This window comes from Rhinichthys klamathensis, unplaced genomic scaffold (genome assembly GCF_029890125.1).
Source record: "Rhinichthys klamathensis goyatoka isolate OS25496 unplaced genomic scaffold, OSU_Roscu_1.1 h1tg000127l_1, whole genome shotgun sequence".
Taxonomy (NCBI): domain Eukaryota; kingdom Metazoa; phylum Chordata; class Actinopteri; order Cypriniformes; family Leuciscidae; genus Rhinichthys; species Rhinichthys klamathensis.
Window position 1 is genome coordinate 1,196,165 of NW_026606664.1, and position 14,281 is coordinate 1,210,445.

The following is a 14,281-nucleotide window of genomic DNA, read 5'->3' on the forward strand; positions in this document are numbered from 1 at the left end:
ACAGAAAAAAAGTCTTTCACCTTGCCACTTCGACTGTTTTTTGTACTGTATATAGTAATATATTGTATATATAAAAGGTTGTCAGTCCTGTATTTGAGTCGTTGAGTATTTTGAGATGAAAAAGAGAATGCATGTGTCCGCCTGGTATTAACTCTTTCCCCGCCAGCGCTTTTTAAAAAGTTGCCAGCCACCACCAGCATTTTTGATAATTTTCATAAATTTTGTTGTATGAATCAGCCTCTGATTGAAAAAAAAAAAAAAAAAAGTTTTATTCTAGCTTCATGCATTCTTTTTTATCAACACTTGAATGTGGGTTAGTAAAAAAAAAAAAAAAAGAAGCAACATTTTGAGCAAAAAGCTGAGAAAATGGCGTTTTTGTCATATACTACGTCCAGATCGGATTCAGAACGATGATCAAAACATAGATGGAGTGGATCGAGTCCATCAACACCCCTAATGCTTCACAGTCCATAGCTCGCCTTGGGTCGACAATTTACTCATGCAGTTTTGATTTATATGCTGTTTAATGTTGATGATCGCGTTATTTTACATAAGCATCTGCTTACATATGATATCGCCTGTTTCTGCTTCTTCTTCGCCTGTGTTTTGATCAGGAGATTCAGTACTCTTTTAGAAGATGCATAATAGCGCCCCCTACTGTATAACAGTGAAAACACAGAAAGCCGAATATTTCCGTCAATGGCGGGGAAGCGTTGTCTCACAAATGACAGAAATTTCCGTCAAAGGCGTGGAAAGAGTTAAGATGCGTTTTCGGTGAACCGATCACAACTGCTCAGCCAAGATGAATGACTTTTTTCATCACACTCGTGAATGAATATAATAGTATAATATAATTTGTTATATCATGGGGTGTTGTGCCATCTCCCGGAAATCATTTTTTGCATGGTGGGATGTCAGTTATTTACAGAAGTGACAACCGCATTCTACAACCAATCTCATGCCTGTGAATTTTTTAGGACTCACAACCGCATCCTCGGAAAACCCTTGCTGTGTGATCGGAACCCGACTGGACAACTAGTTTTTGCGCAGGTTTTCATGTGTCGTTTCACTTTCGGTTACTTACACTAACTTAAGGTTTTAGATCCAGTCACTGTTCCCTACCGGAGCAGCTCCCTTCAGTTTTGTGTTTCCGCTCCGCTCTCCACATAAATATAAAAGCTAAAGATCTGACGGATGAACTCACGGCTTGATTGGACTTTTGTCGTATCAAAAGTGATAAGACTTTTCAGTTTTATGGATGTCGCCATCTTTGATATAGATGTAGATAGTTTTTGATATAGATAGTCCACATTGTCACTATGATTACTGGTAAGAGTATATGGGTTTGACTCATTGCACATTCATACAGACAGTATTTGAGGCACTACTATAATTTGCTTTTTGAATGGTACATTTCAAGACTCACACCTGTAAGTATATGTGGTTGTCAATCCCCAAAAACTAGCCTATTTGAGTCCTTAAAATGGTTACGTTCACCCCCAGTTCGGTAATTTACGGGAGTGACAACCGCATTCTGTAACCAAACTTACACCCATGAATTTTCAGGAATCACAACCGCGTTTTTGGAAAAACCCTTGCTGTTTGAACGGAACCAGACTGGACAACTAGTTGTCTGTCAGGTAACACAGTACATTTCGAGACTCACACCTGTAAGAAAATGTGGTTGTCAATCTCAGAAACTCGAACGTAGCCATAGGATTACATATTTGTGGGTCCGTGGCATCAAATGTGTGAAATCCCATGGGCTATTCTGTCCTCTTTAAGATATTTACTAGTAAACTCCCAGCAGGGCTCCAGACTAACTTTTCCACTGGTTGCACTGGTGCTACCAACTTTCTCAGTTGGTCGCACCAGCATATGTTTTGGTCGCACTTTTTTTTTTTTTTTTGCTTCATGCCATGGGATTAATCAATGCATGCTGATGAATAGTGGTTTTAATGGACCAAGGCTAGCAAAGGCTTTCTGGGTTGCAGCAGAAATACCTGTAATATATTAATTATCATTGCCAAATTTCAGGATTTTCATGGATTTTGGACAGTAATTTTAATCTGTAATTTTAAGCATTTTACATTTGAATTACAATCTATCTATTTACATTTGAATTATATTCTATCTATCTATCTATCTATCTATCTATCTATCTATCTATCTATCTATCTATCTATCTATCTATCTATCTATCTATCTATCTATCTATCTATCTATCTATCTATCTATCTATCTATCTATCTATCTATCTATCTATCTATCTATCTATCTATCTAACTAACTAACTAACTAACTATCTATCTATCTATCTGTCTGTCTGTCTGTCTATTATCATCTTTCTATCTTTTAAAAATCATTAAACATTCAAATGTATGCATTACATTTTAAAAGATTAGAGTATTATAATAAACTGATACAGATTTTTCGTTATCAAAGTTTATAGTTGTAACAAAAAGCAGAAATCTCACACTCCTTACCTTCTGCATTTTATAATAATTTCCTTTTCCTCTGTCGAGCGATCATGAGAGTAATCGCTCGACAGAGGAAAATATAACCGCTGAAAAGACGTAGGAAGAAGGGGCTCGGTTTTTCGTGAGACCTTTTAATTTTTATATGCCTTAATTCGTGAATTCGTAATTGGCGTGTTTCACCATCAGTGTGCAATGCGCGTGACGTCTACGTTCGTCAATAAATAAACTGCACGTGTCTTGCGGAAGAACATTGTAGACGGAACTTCTCTCCGTTAATGTCTATGGCGAGTCACGCAGGCACTGGGCTACTCCGCAGCCGAGACGACCCCGGGATAAAATAGTCAGAATATAAACACTTATTATAGGCGTACCGTAGTGATTCAGAATAAGTCAAAAACACGGTTTGGAAAATGGATTCATGATGTAGCCTACTCGTTCATTTTGAACATAAGTTACGGACTGCAGCAGCTGATACAACGGCGTTCTGTTGCTCGAGCGTCCACTCGCACAAATGCGACCACATACAATTTTAACTCGCACATTCTCAAAAAATGGTCGCATATGCGACCAATTTGGTCGCAGTCTGGAACCCTGCCCAGCTATAGTCAGTGCCTAATAGCTTTGATTCTATAGTCTAGCGGCATACCTCTTATAATAAAGATAACAAATATCACTCATGATATTAAACAAATAAGAATTTGCTCTCAGTCATATCACAAGGACGTACATGTAAATTCCCTTAGACATGAAGCTAGCAATCTTGTTCACCCCTTAATGTGTGATGTATTGAACAAAACTCTTCCCAGCCGCTGAAGTTGATGAAGCTTGATAGGAGTCATTTTTTGAGGCGGTATCACAGCTGGTGGGGCCGGACCCAGTATGAAGGACACGGGGGAGTAAAATATGCAAATATCACGAGTGCTAATCAATTAAACGTGCGATGAGAACGCTGCAACACCTTAATGTCACTGTAGTGATTGAACGCTCTATCAAAGTGCACTTATAGTTGAAATTAATATGATACTGTACAGCATGTGTTACACTCCAGTGCCTTTTAATGAATCTGTTGTGGTCATGCTGTCGATAAACTCACTTTGCTTGCTTATTCATGGACTGCGACTGCATTATTGACTGCAGTCGACTCTCATAACCTTTTGTCATCTGACTAAACAGAAAAAAGTTGAATAACGCAAGATTGCGATGCTATTCCATACGTTCCTTTATTTGTAATGCAGTCTGTATTGTATTCCAGCGTTTCCTAAAATGGATTGGTGTGTGATTGTGTGATTTTCTTTTCTGTGTAATGTCAGTCGCAGTGTCTGTTTTTATTTTCTTACGGCGGCCCTGTGGTGATGCTTTATCCCTCATCCCTGTCAAAAAGAGTGATGAAAACATTCTCTGGCTGATTTATTTTATAAATGGCTTGGAGGTTCTCAAAACTTTTGCGGCTTATTGAATCATGGAAAAACAAGAGTATAGCTAAAGTGATAAATAAAGTATCCAACGATTTAAAGGGAAACGCAATAAAGGAGTGTTTCGCCCAGAAATCTAAATTCTGTCATCATTTGCTCACCCTCATCTTTATTTTCTTTAGAGAAATTGGGAACACTGCTGGTTGCGGTTTTCCATGCAATTGCAATGAATGGGGACTGAAACTTCATATATAGTTATATGATGGATTTGTGTAGAAAACAGACTGAAGTCAGAGAGTTGAACTGATTTGATCTGATTTGAACTAATTATTCAGATTAGTTTTGTGATTCAATTAAAAGGTTTGACTCATAATGATTTGCTCTCAAATCTGACAAATCATTTGAGAAAAATGTATTTCACAAACCCAAAAATCATTCAGACTTTTGTCTCAAAAGAATGATTTGTCCACAAATCAGACATAATTTCAGACAGGTTTTGTGATTCAATGATAAGATTAGACACAGAAGATGATTTTCACTGAATAGCAACTTAAAATTGGCTACTTTCATCGTCATTTTTGAGAGACTGAAACTTAGACTCTTCATTTATTATATAATTTGTCAAAAAGAGCAATCACCACATTCTACAAAATGTCTTTTGTTTTCCACAAAAGAACAAAAGTCATAGGGATTAGGAAGGATGTGAGAATTAAAATTTTGTATGAACCGTTCTTTTAAGTTGTCGTCACGCTATATACTGATTTATAGTGTGTGTTACTGTTACACTCTTTCCAGCCATAAGTATTATTCCATTCAGCTGTCAGCCATGGGACAGCCGCAAGGGTGTATTTTTACAGCAGCGCTTGTGGCATAAATATTGAGGTGAAGCACACGCGGTATTAAATTCATACAGGTCAGCTTCGTACATTAATCCAGCCCGGTCAGAGTCCCATCACCCGTTTCCTTGAGCTGAGACGTCACAAGAAGCACGACTAGACCTCAAGGCCACATCTATGCGAATCCGTCCAGGAACTTAACCAGTCCACCTTCAGATCGGAAGATCCCCCCAGGGCCCATCCCCGCCCTTTTATTTTCCAGTTCAGGGCCTTCTTTTTTTGCAGATAAATGCTCTCCGATGTAACGTGACAGATGTCACAATGCATCGCCTCTATTTTGATACATACCCTCTGATCCTGCCACAAACGATAAAGAGCGCGCACGAGGCCCAGACAACGTGCTGACACTCGTGATTATTTTAGAGCACGTCATTGCCGCGGCGAGACAACCAGGTTCCAGAGCGAATGAAGGAATATCAATACGACTAAGACTGAGGTAGACTCAATAGACACATCCATCCCATTGACACATATTCAAAAAGATCAATGCAATGATAAAGTTGTAGGTTTAGTTGGATCACACTTCTGTTGAGGCTGCAAGACACACACACTTACCACAATTTTTTACCCAACCTTGTGTTTTTTTTTTGAGGAAAATGAAAATGTGCAGAAACTGAAAACTATTGTGTTAAATAGTTAAATAATTCAGTGTTTCATTTTTCATAATTCAGTTTCAGTGAATACTTTTCTACAGGTTACCTCATTATGTCAGTACATGGCAAAAGTGGATATGAGTGAAACTTTGAATATTTGTTTTGTATCTGTATGCTCAAAATTTGTATCTCCTAATTCTCAAAATTAATTGGTTTGAGTTGGGTTAACTTAAATTCAACAAATTAGTTCAGTTGAATTAACTTTTATGAGTATTTAGAACCTTCTTTTTCTTTTGAGTTCACCAAACTGACACATTTTAAGTAAATCCGAATGGTTTCATTGTTTTAAGTTTTATGAACTTTTTTCTTTTAATTTAGACTTAAATTTAACTGAAAGTGGGCTGAATATTTCAAGTTAAGAGCAATTAAAATAAATGACTGCAAAATAAAAATCTCCCAGTTCTGCTTGCTTAAACTTTGACTTTGACTGACCAAATTAGTAACCGTTTTTTTTTTATTATTACAAGAATTTTGCTTTTTAATGCTTAAATAATGAGTTTGAATTTATGCTTTCAACCCTTATAATATTCAATAGGATATTCCACTGAGATTCTCTTGCAAAAGTTGTCAAGTTTTGAAATGATTTGACAGTATCACCTGGCATAGTGCCCTTTATAATTATTTTTGTATAACATTCAAGATTTCAGCTCGATCAAAGAAAGTATTATCCGTGAATACAACCAGTTACCATAGACTAAACATAGAACGGGACAAAAACAACTCGTATTAGTTTGAATTCCAGGTCAGCGGTAGCGGCGCTCTCTGTCTATCTATACCCTCCAGAGTTTCGTAGAAAGCGCTGTCTCTTCGCAGTCTGCTTCTTCCTATTAAAGCGAGCCTCTAAGCACGACAGCTTAGCGCTATCACCTCAGGCCTACCCACCATTTCCAACATGGGGTTGAACCCAATTATCCCCCAAATTAAAATGAACAGACTTGGCACGGGGAACAATTACTGCTGCGACTCCATTCCACAAGCTAAATGGGCCAAGCAAAAGCAGTCCCTGTTTGCCCATGCTGGCCAAGGACCAAAAGTCTGAGTAGTATTTGGGTTGTGCTTACAATAGTAATGTATGTGGGTAATGGGTAGGTGAGAGGTTACGCCAGTCGTTCCATTCGCTCTGTTTTTCTTTGCTTCAGAAGACAGGAAGCTGTTCGTCGGGATGCTGAACAAACAACAGACGGAGGAGGACGTGTACCGTCTTTTCGAACCCTACGGAGTCATTGAGGAGTGCACTGTGCTAAGAGGTCCGGATGGAAACAGCAAAGGTGGGATTACGTCATTTTTTTATGGCATGATGTTATATTATCAGTCAACAACATGAAATTGTAGCTTTCTTGTACACATTTCTGGTCTTATTGTGAATGATTAGCGGCATATATATATATTATGTATATTAAATGTATATTATATATACACTATATGTTTTTATGTTTTTGAAAGTAGTTACTTATTCTCACCAAAGCTGCATTTATTAATATTACAGTAAAAACTAATATTGTGAAATATTAGAATTTAAAATAACTGATTTCTATTTCATATATTTTAAAATGTTATTTATTCTTGTGATCAAAGCTGAATGTTCAGCATCAACATGATCATTCAGAAATCATTCTAATATGCTGCTCAAGAAACATTTCTTATTATTATCAATGTTGAAAACAGTTGTGCTGCTTAATATTTTTGTGGAAACTGTTGTACAGTTCGGGGTAAGATAAAAACAACAACCTTTTATTCAGTAAGGACACATTAAAATGATCAAAGTGACATTTTCTGATAATTGAACAAATACAAAACAGTTATTTTAAATTGTAATAATATTTAAAAACATTACAGTTTTGATCAAGTAAATGGTGAGAGTAAGAGACTTCTTTCAAAACCATTCAAAAAAATCTTAATCATCTCAAAGTTTTGACTTTTGACCTGTATGTATGCTGTATACTGGTAACACCCACTTTCATAATCTATCAAAACTCTCATATTCTGTTAAATATAATATTACAATTTAATGTAGACATTTTATGCTGTCCAAGAACCAACAATTTGTTCTGAGTTGTCGCTCATTCAACATTGAAGACTCTTAAGAGATGGAGAAAAAGCACATATTTGAACATTAAACTTTTTATAGACTCCTTTGTTTGCCCACCGAGGCTTTAGGGACACTGTAAGACGCTAATACAGCCTGGCATTTGGAAAAGCACTGTGGGAGTCTGAGTTTTCCTCTTGCCAGTGTTACGAAAATTGCTGTAGGATTATTTCTGCTACTTAGGGGGTGGATCCGTGAATATCCAGTCTTATGGAAGAGAAGAAAAGGATAGATGTCAAACCATTCCCTGTACAATAAGACAAGAAAACTACATTTCATTTAGCTACTAATGTGTTTCATTTCAAAGCCTGTTTCTGCCAAAAATGCTTAATTCTTAAATAAAAACTGCATAAAACGCGTTACGCTTGTATAAGGCACATTAAGACCTATCCTTAATATTTTGACAGGTTTTTCAACGGTTTTCAATACGACTGCTCTCGAATCCCAAATGGGTTTGAATTCTCGTGATGAATATCTGCGGCGGCGTTTTAAAACGATATCAATTATCCCGTATTTTGAGATTTGTTTGCATTGATGGGCATGTGGCAGTGAATAGCACGCTTGTTGCATCAGCACAGTCTCTAGAGAGAAGCTTGCTTACCCTTGGAGGGCTTTCTGCCTCTCTCCAGTGTTTTAATGCGCTTCTCTACGCTGTGGCTAAAGTGTTTGTGTACCTTTGTGTGTGTCTTTTTTTTTCAGGCTGCGCCTTTGTAAAGTTCTCCACACACGCTGAAGCTCAATCTGCAATCAGCGCCCTGCACGGCAGTCAAACCATGCCGGTGAGTACACACTCCTCTATAACACACACACACACATGTTCACAGAAAAACTCTCATTTTCACTGATGCTTTCTTTCTTTGATGTTCCTTCGACAATCAGTGGTTGCGATGACTTTCATACACCTGTCCAAATATATTTTGGGGTCACTGTATCATTATAAGGGCTATATTGAAAAAATCTTGTGGTTTTATATGGGTTTGAAAAACATGTTCAAATTTAAAGTTTCACTTTATTGAAAATGTTATGTGGTGTAACCGTCAAGTGAACAGTAAAAACATATTTTACTTACACCTTGAACACATGTGTACACACCTTAATCATTATTTTGTTTTGGAATATATTTTCCAAAGTAACGTGTTTTTTTATATATATACAAATATCTTGAATTTATTATTATTAAGGATTTGGGGAGTCAAAACCATATGACATATTTACAAATTAAAATAATCTTGCCTGATCATAAAAGGGTCAAATTTTATATATATATGTATATATATATATATATATATATTTTTTTTTTTTTTTTTTTTTTTACTTTGTCCGCCAATCAGTCATGTGGTGTGACCACAAAATTCTTGATTTTTCTTTTTTTATTAATTCAGAAATGTAGAATTGTTTTTATGTGTCACACCACATTACATTTTACAAACGAAACTAATCTTGCCTCGTCATAAAAATCTCAATTATCTCACATTTCAAAATTATCAAATTATAGATGTCAAATTATTCAGTTATATATTTAAAATAGAATAATTTGACCTATATAATTAGAAATTTGATAATTTCCCCTTATATATATATGTATATAAACATAAACATAAAAGGTGAACCAGGCAATTAAATCAATTCCAAGCAGACAAGTAAGAACAGATCAGTCATTTCCACTTCCAAACTGCATATTTGGCCATATTGTTTTGTTGAATAGCTGCATTGCCAGCATATCAGCAAGTGGCCTTTGTCCGGCCGTTTCAATCTCGAGGACTGGACGCTGAGCCATAAAAAGCGGGCTATTCAGCACAGCCTGTCTGAATCACACAGCTATTCAGTCACACACACATTGTTCGGCTCTCAGAAGTAGCTCACACGCTGCTGTTTTATTTGCTAAAAGACTCCAGTTGGATACAAACGAGTTATGGAATTTCTAAATGCATTTTAGTGAGTGCTTTTTTTTTTTCATTTTCCACAACGCAGCGACATTTTTTAAAGAAACGGTTGACCCAGAAATGAAAATTCTGTCTTTATTTTCCATTCACCCTCATGTTATTTCAAACTTGTATGACTTGATGTTTTGAAGAGTGTCCTGGTCATTTTATTTCCAGGTAAAATGTAAGTGATTATTTTTTGTTGAACCGTCCCTTTAAGAGAATGAAATGGCCAGAGAAACGGTGAGATAGATGGATCTGTGGTGTGATCCGCTCTCTGTATAACCTTTAGGGTCAACTGAGGTGCAAATGATTCAGGGACACTGAAATATAAACCACAGTTCTAAAATCTTCATCTCACACACACACACACACTCAGACATCCTTTCCTCTCTCCTTCCCTCCATCCTCCCGGGACATTAGGCAATAGACTTGTTTACCTCACCTTTCACCACATTGACTGGTGAATTATTCATTGGCATGTACTAAGGTGGGAGTGGAAGAGCGAAAAGGAGAGAGAGAGCGGGAAGGAACGCCAGATAGAAAAGTAAAAAGAGAGAGGTAGAGAGACAGAGGAAGAGTGGTGGAAGCTCACAGGGGAGGGATGGAAAAGGTTTATAGTCATCTCGGAAGGTAAATTGATTATGGAAAACCTTACCGGCCTCCATTCTCTTGAGTCTGAAGTTATAGAGGGAGGGGTCACGACTCGCACAGCTCCCAGGTGCCAAAGTGAGATGTTTAGCCGAGATAATGGAGTTCTTCTCAAGGCAGGGCTTGATGAAGCACTCATCCATCTGCAAACTCTTCAAAAGAAGCAATGGCGAACTTACCGAACACCCACCAGCCTCTCACGCCCTCGGTCCCCCATCAGAGAATCTCATGCTGCTCGCAGTTACTAAAGTAACACATGATTTTGAAAAATATCCAATCATTTTGATAACTAATACATCAAAGCAAAATGCTCTGTGACGTGACAAAATGGCAACTAGTCAGAATGTATTATGTTTTATGTCAGAATTTATTATTGATGTTTACTTTAATTTATGTCAAACAGGGCTTCTACATTGCGTGATTGGAATTGAAAGCACAAAAGAAAAAGGTGTGATGCGTCAAGTTTACACCGTCAAGTAATACGTTTGTTCAGGCTAAAGTACAATACTGAACATGAAACTGTAATTACAACCAATTAGAGCATTTTTGTGTTTAATTTATGAACAACAAGATCAGATTGTTCATGTGAGGCGATTCGAATAAAAACCACGGCAGACATAAGTGTGACGTGACAAATTAACAGCCTCAGGTAATTGGTTTATTCAGATTTAAAGAGAAAATGAGAACCAATCAGAACGTTTTGACTAGCGGAGCTACATTACGTGAAGTGGTACTTCTAAAAACTGCGGCAGAAATAACTGACGCGACAACTTTACTGCTTCAAGTAATTTGTTTGCCCTGACTAAAAATATAATGGACGAAATGACCAATCAGAACATATTTGATGTTTAATTTAATTTGACAAACAGGACTTTAAACCAATGAATACTCACTGTGGGTGGAGCTACACTGCGTGAAGCAATTGTAATAGAAACCGCAGCAGAAATAGGTCTGACTTGACATTTAAAAGTACAATGACGATCAAAATGACGACCAATCAGGACATATTTAATGTTTATGAAAAACAAGACTTTAAATCAATGGGATTTCACTGTGGAGGTGATTGGAATAGAAGCCGCCGCAGAAATAGGTGTGACGCAAAAGAAAGCAATGAGTTTGTCTAGACTAAAAGTACAATGACGAACAAATGACAACCAATCAGAATATATTTCAGATTTAACGTACAGCAGTGTCAAAAACAATTTTGGACCAACCAGTTTTAATTATAGGCGGGGCTACGCAGAATTCATGACAGAATTAGAAACCAAATAAAAATGTCTTAATGCTCGTTGTTGCTATGATAAACACAAAATCTTGCTTTAGCATGCAAAAATTAGCATTTGTTGCTTTATACACCAGCCAGCCTCTCACAACCCTCAGTTCACTCTCCAAGAATCAAACGCAGCTTGTAGTTATTACAGTAAGAAGTCCAGTGAAGAAAAGAGTGCTAATTCATTTTAAATACGCATGCATAACGCAGTCTGCTAATGATGTGCTTGTGGGCTGCAAGAAACTGGCCTTATTGCAGAAATGCTTGATGCTTGTAGTCGATCCAATCTTATATTCATCTCAAATCCCCCCGGCTCATCACAGTCAGTGCATTATCTTCATGCACACACACACACAAGTATGCATGCACATGCAGTCCACTTTCTATGTTTCCCCCTCTTTTCTGTCTGTTTCGCTTGCTAGCATAGCCATGAGGTCAGAGCTACATACTCTAAACTAATTTTTCAGCTCTAGAAGCTTGTATGTTTCCGGACTTGGTGTGCATATGCATATGCACAAATACGAAGAGCACATAATGTTAGAGCGAGCAGGTTTGAGGCAAGGTTTTGACTTTTGCTTTATTCCGTGCACGGCTGCCCCCCAGTGCCCTTCCCATTTCGTGCTTCGGACGTGGGGCAATTAAAAATGTACACTGCCGTGTGGTAAAGCAAATTGCCAGACTTCAGGAAGGCCTTGTACAACGGAAGACCAGGGACGAAATTACGCCCGGAGAAGGTTGGAAGGGTCAAGGAACTCTAGCCCCCTGCTTCGGTCTCATTTCCAGCCGAGTGTGTACGCCAGGGATTGACGGTATTTCAACAAATACAGGAAAATGAAACTGCCGCTGCTATCTGATATTACAATCTCCTTGGTTTAGGAGAGTTTGGGCCGCCGACCAATTGCCACTGTCTATGGTTGAATGGCAATGTGTTCAGCTGGATTTTCATTTCCTCATGACTGTGTGGATATCTGTGCAACAACTACGGGACAAATACTGGCCCAAAATTGCAGACAGCAATGTCTGGTTACGCACAGCCTGAGCTCGAATGTGATGCTGGAGGTTTACATGCATTTTGATGTAAAAACTAGTAACACTTTAGATTAGGGTACAATTCTCACTGTTATCTAGTTGCTCATTAGCATGAATATTACAAGGATATATATGTATGACCACCAATTTCAATGGCGTTTTCAATGGTCAACACATTTTAATATCTGCATTTTTTTTTTAATTGTGAAAATATACAACAAACAATTTCGTTAAGCGATTGCTACAAGAAGTTCTGCTCGGCTGCTCCAGTGCTGGATGTTCGATGCGCAAGATAATCCTTTCTTATTATCTCATTCACAGTTAATGCACATAGACAGATGTGTAGAGTTAGAGTTATATCAGATATATGGCTTAGTTAGTCCTTTTATGGTCCACGTTCACAAAGAGACCTCAAGAATCGGGAAAGCACCACGGTGGCCCCATGCGCTGCTCATTCTCGTAAAGATGCAGTCCTCTCTCTTTGATACCAGGGCCTCGTTTCCCTCCTTCTTCCTCTGTTGAACAGCTGCACTTTTTATTCCCACAGTTTTACTCTCTCTCCAGAATCCATTTCGCTGGGTCCTGGACCTATGGGAATTCCTCCGGGTGCTTGGCGGCTTAAAATTTAATGAGAGTTTTACTTCACAGATCAACCAGCACTCTCTCTCTCCCCCTTTCCTCCCTCTCTCTCTATCACGTTCTCCCACAAGCCTATATCTTGCTGGACCAACAAGCCCTCGGCCCTGATATTCACTGGATGCCTCAGAGCTAAAGCAAACAAACAGTCAAGAAAGGATTGGACAAATACCAAAGATTTTGAAAATTCATAGCTCCAAACATAGCCACTTCAAACTAAAAGAATATTGAAATTTGTCTTATATTTGCATTGCCCAAGAACTAAGAAGTAAATATTTTGTTCTCCTTAATAGCTTAAGGTGATGTACAGAACATCTAGGTTTTCAATAAATACTCTGAGCGCTGCAGATAATCGCATTCAAGGTTAATATTAAAATGACAGCTTAGGCCTACAGTTTACATACAACTTAATACCAGTACTTCAAAACGTTAAAGGCATAGTTCACTCAAAAATTGATATTTACTCTTTTATACCATTTACTCTTTCTTTGTTCCAGAGAAAACAAGTTGTTTTTTTTAATACAATGAAGGTGGATGATGAACAAGGCTGTCGAGCTCTAAAAAGTACAAATAAACACCAAAAAAGCATAAAAAAAAACTTGCACTCTATATTCCAAGTCTTCTGAAGTAAAACAATGTTTAAAACTGAGTGACATTTATGTTGTTCACCGAAAATTCCATTCACTTTTTATTGTATGGAAAAGAGCAGCTTCGGCATTCTGCAAAATATCTTCTTTTGTGTTCCACAGAGGAAAGAAAGTCATACAGGTTTGGAACGACATGACATTGAGTAAATGATGACAGAATTGTAATTTTTGTCTGTATTATCCCTTTAATCAGGGGGAAAAGGATGCTGCAGGTCCCAACATTGTCCACCGTCAAACTTTTTACGTATCTCGCCAGTCTTCTCTAAACGCCAAATGTTTTTATATCAACTCACAGATGTCTCAGTTTCCCTTGAGGTTATACCCAGAAATAATTTGAACTGCTTTGGTGATAAAAAAACCCTGAAGGGATAGAAGATAAGGAGTTTTTATTTTTTTGTGGAGATTGTCTTGCATTTGGGCATCTTGTGGTACAATTCCTGACCTGCAAAGTTCCATTTTGTTTAGTCGTGCAGAACGCCAAATGAACAGTGACTGAATGCATTGATATTGTCCCTGGTAATGATATCCTAACTAAGCAGTTGAGGAAACAATACAATAAAACAGTTTGGGGAAGGCTAAGGGCATGAGGGTTCAAACAG

At 37.7% G+C, this 14,281-nt stretch overlaps 1 protein-coding gene across 14 annotated transcripts in view; it reads left to right on the forward strand.

Moving 5' to 3' along the window:
* celf5a (cugbp, Elav-like family member 5a) overlaps positions 1 to 14,281 on the forward strand; it is a 239,457-nt gene that overhangs the window by 189,752 nt on the left and 35,424 nt on the right. For 9 of the 14 annotated variants that reach the window (XM_056256412.1, XM_056256415.1, XM_056256417.1 and 6 more), the window contains exons 4-5: positions 6,581 to 6,709; positions 8,227 to 8,306. In XM_056256412.1, the coding sequence (XP_056112387.1) occupies positions 6,581 to 6,709; positions 8,227 to 8,306 (209 nt within the window). The remainder of the gene's footprint in view (positions 1 to 6,580; positions 6,710 to 8,226; positions 8,307 to 14,281) is intronic. The other 5 variants (XM_056256413.1, XM_056256419.1, XM_056256422.1 and 2 more) reach the window with 1 other exon arrangement.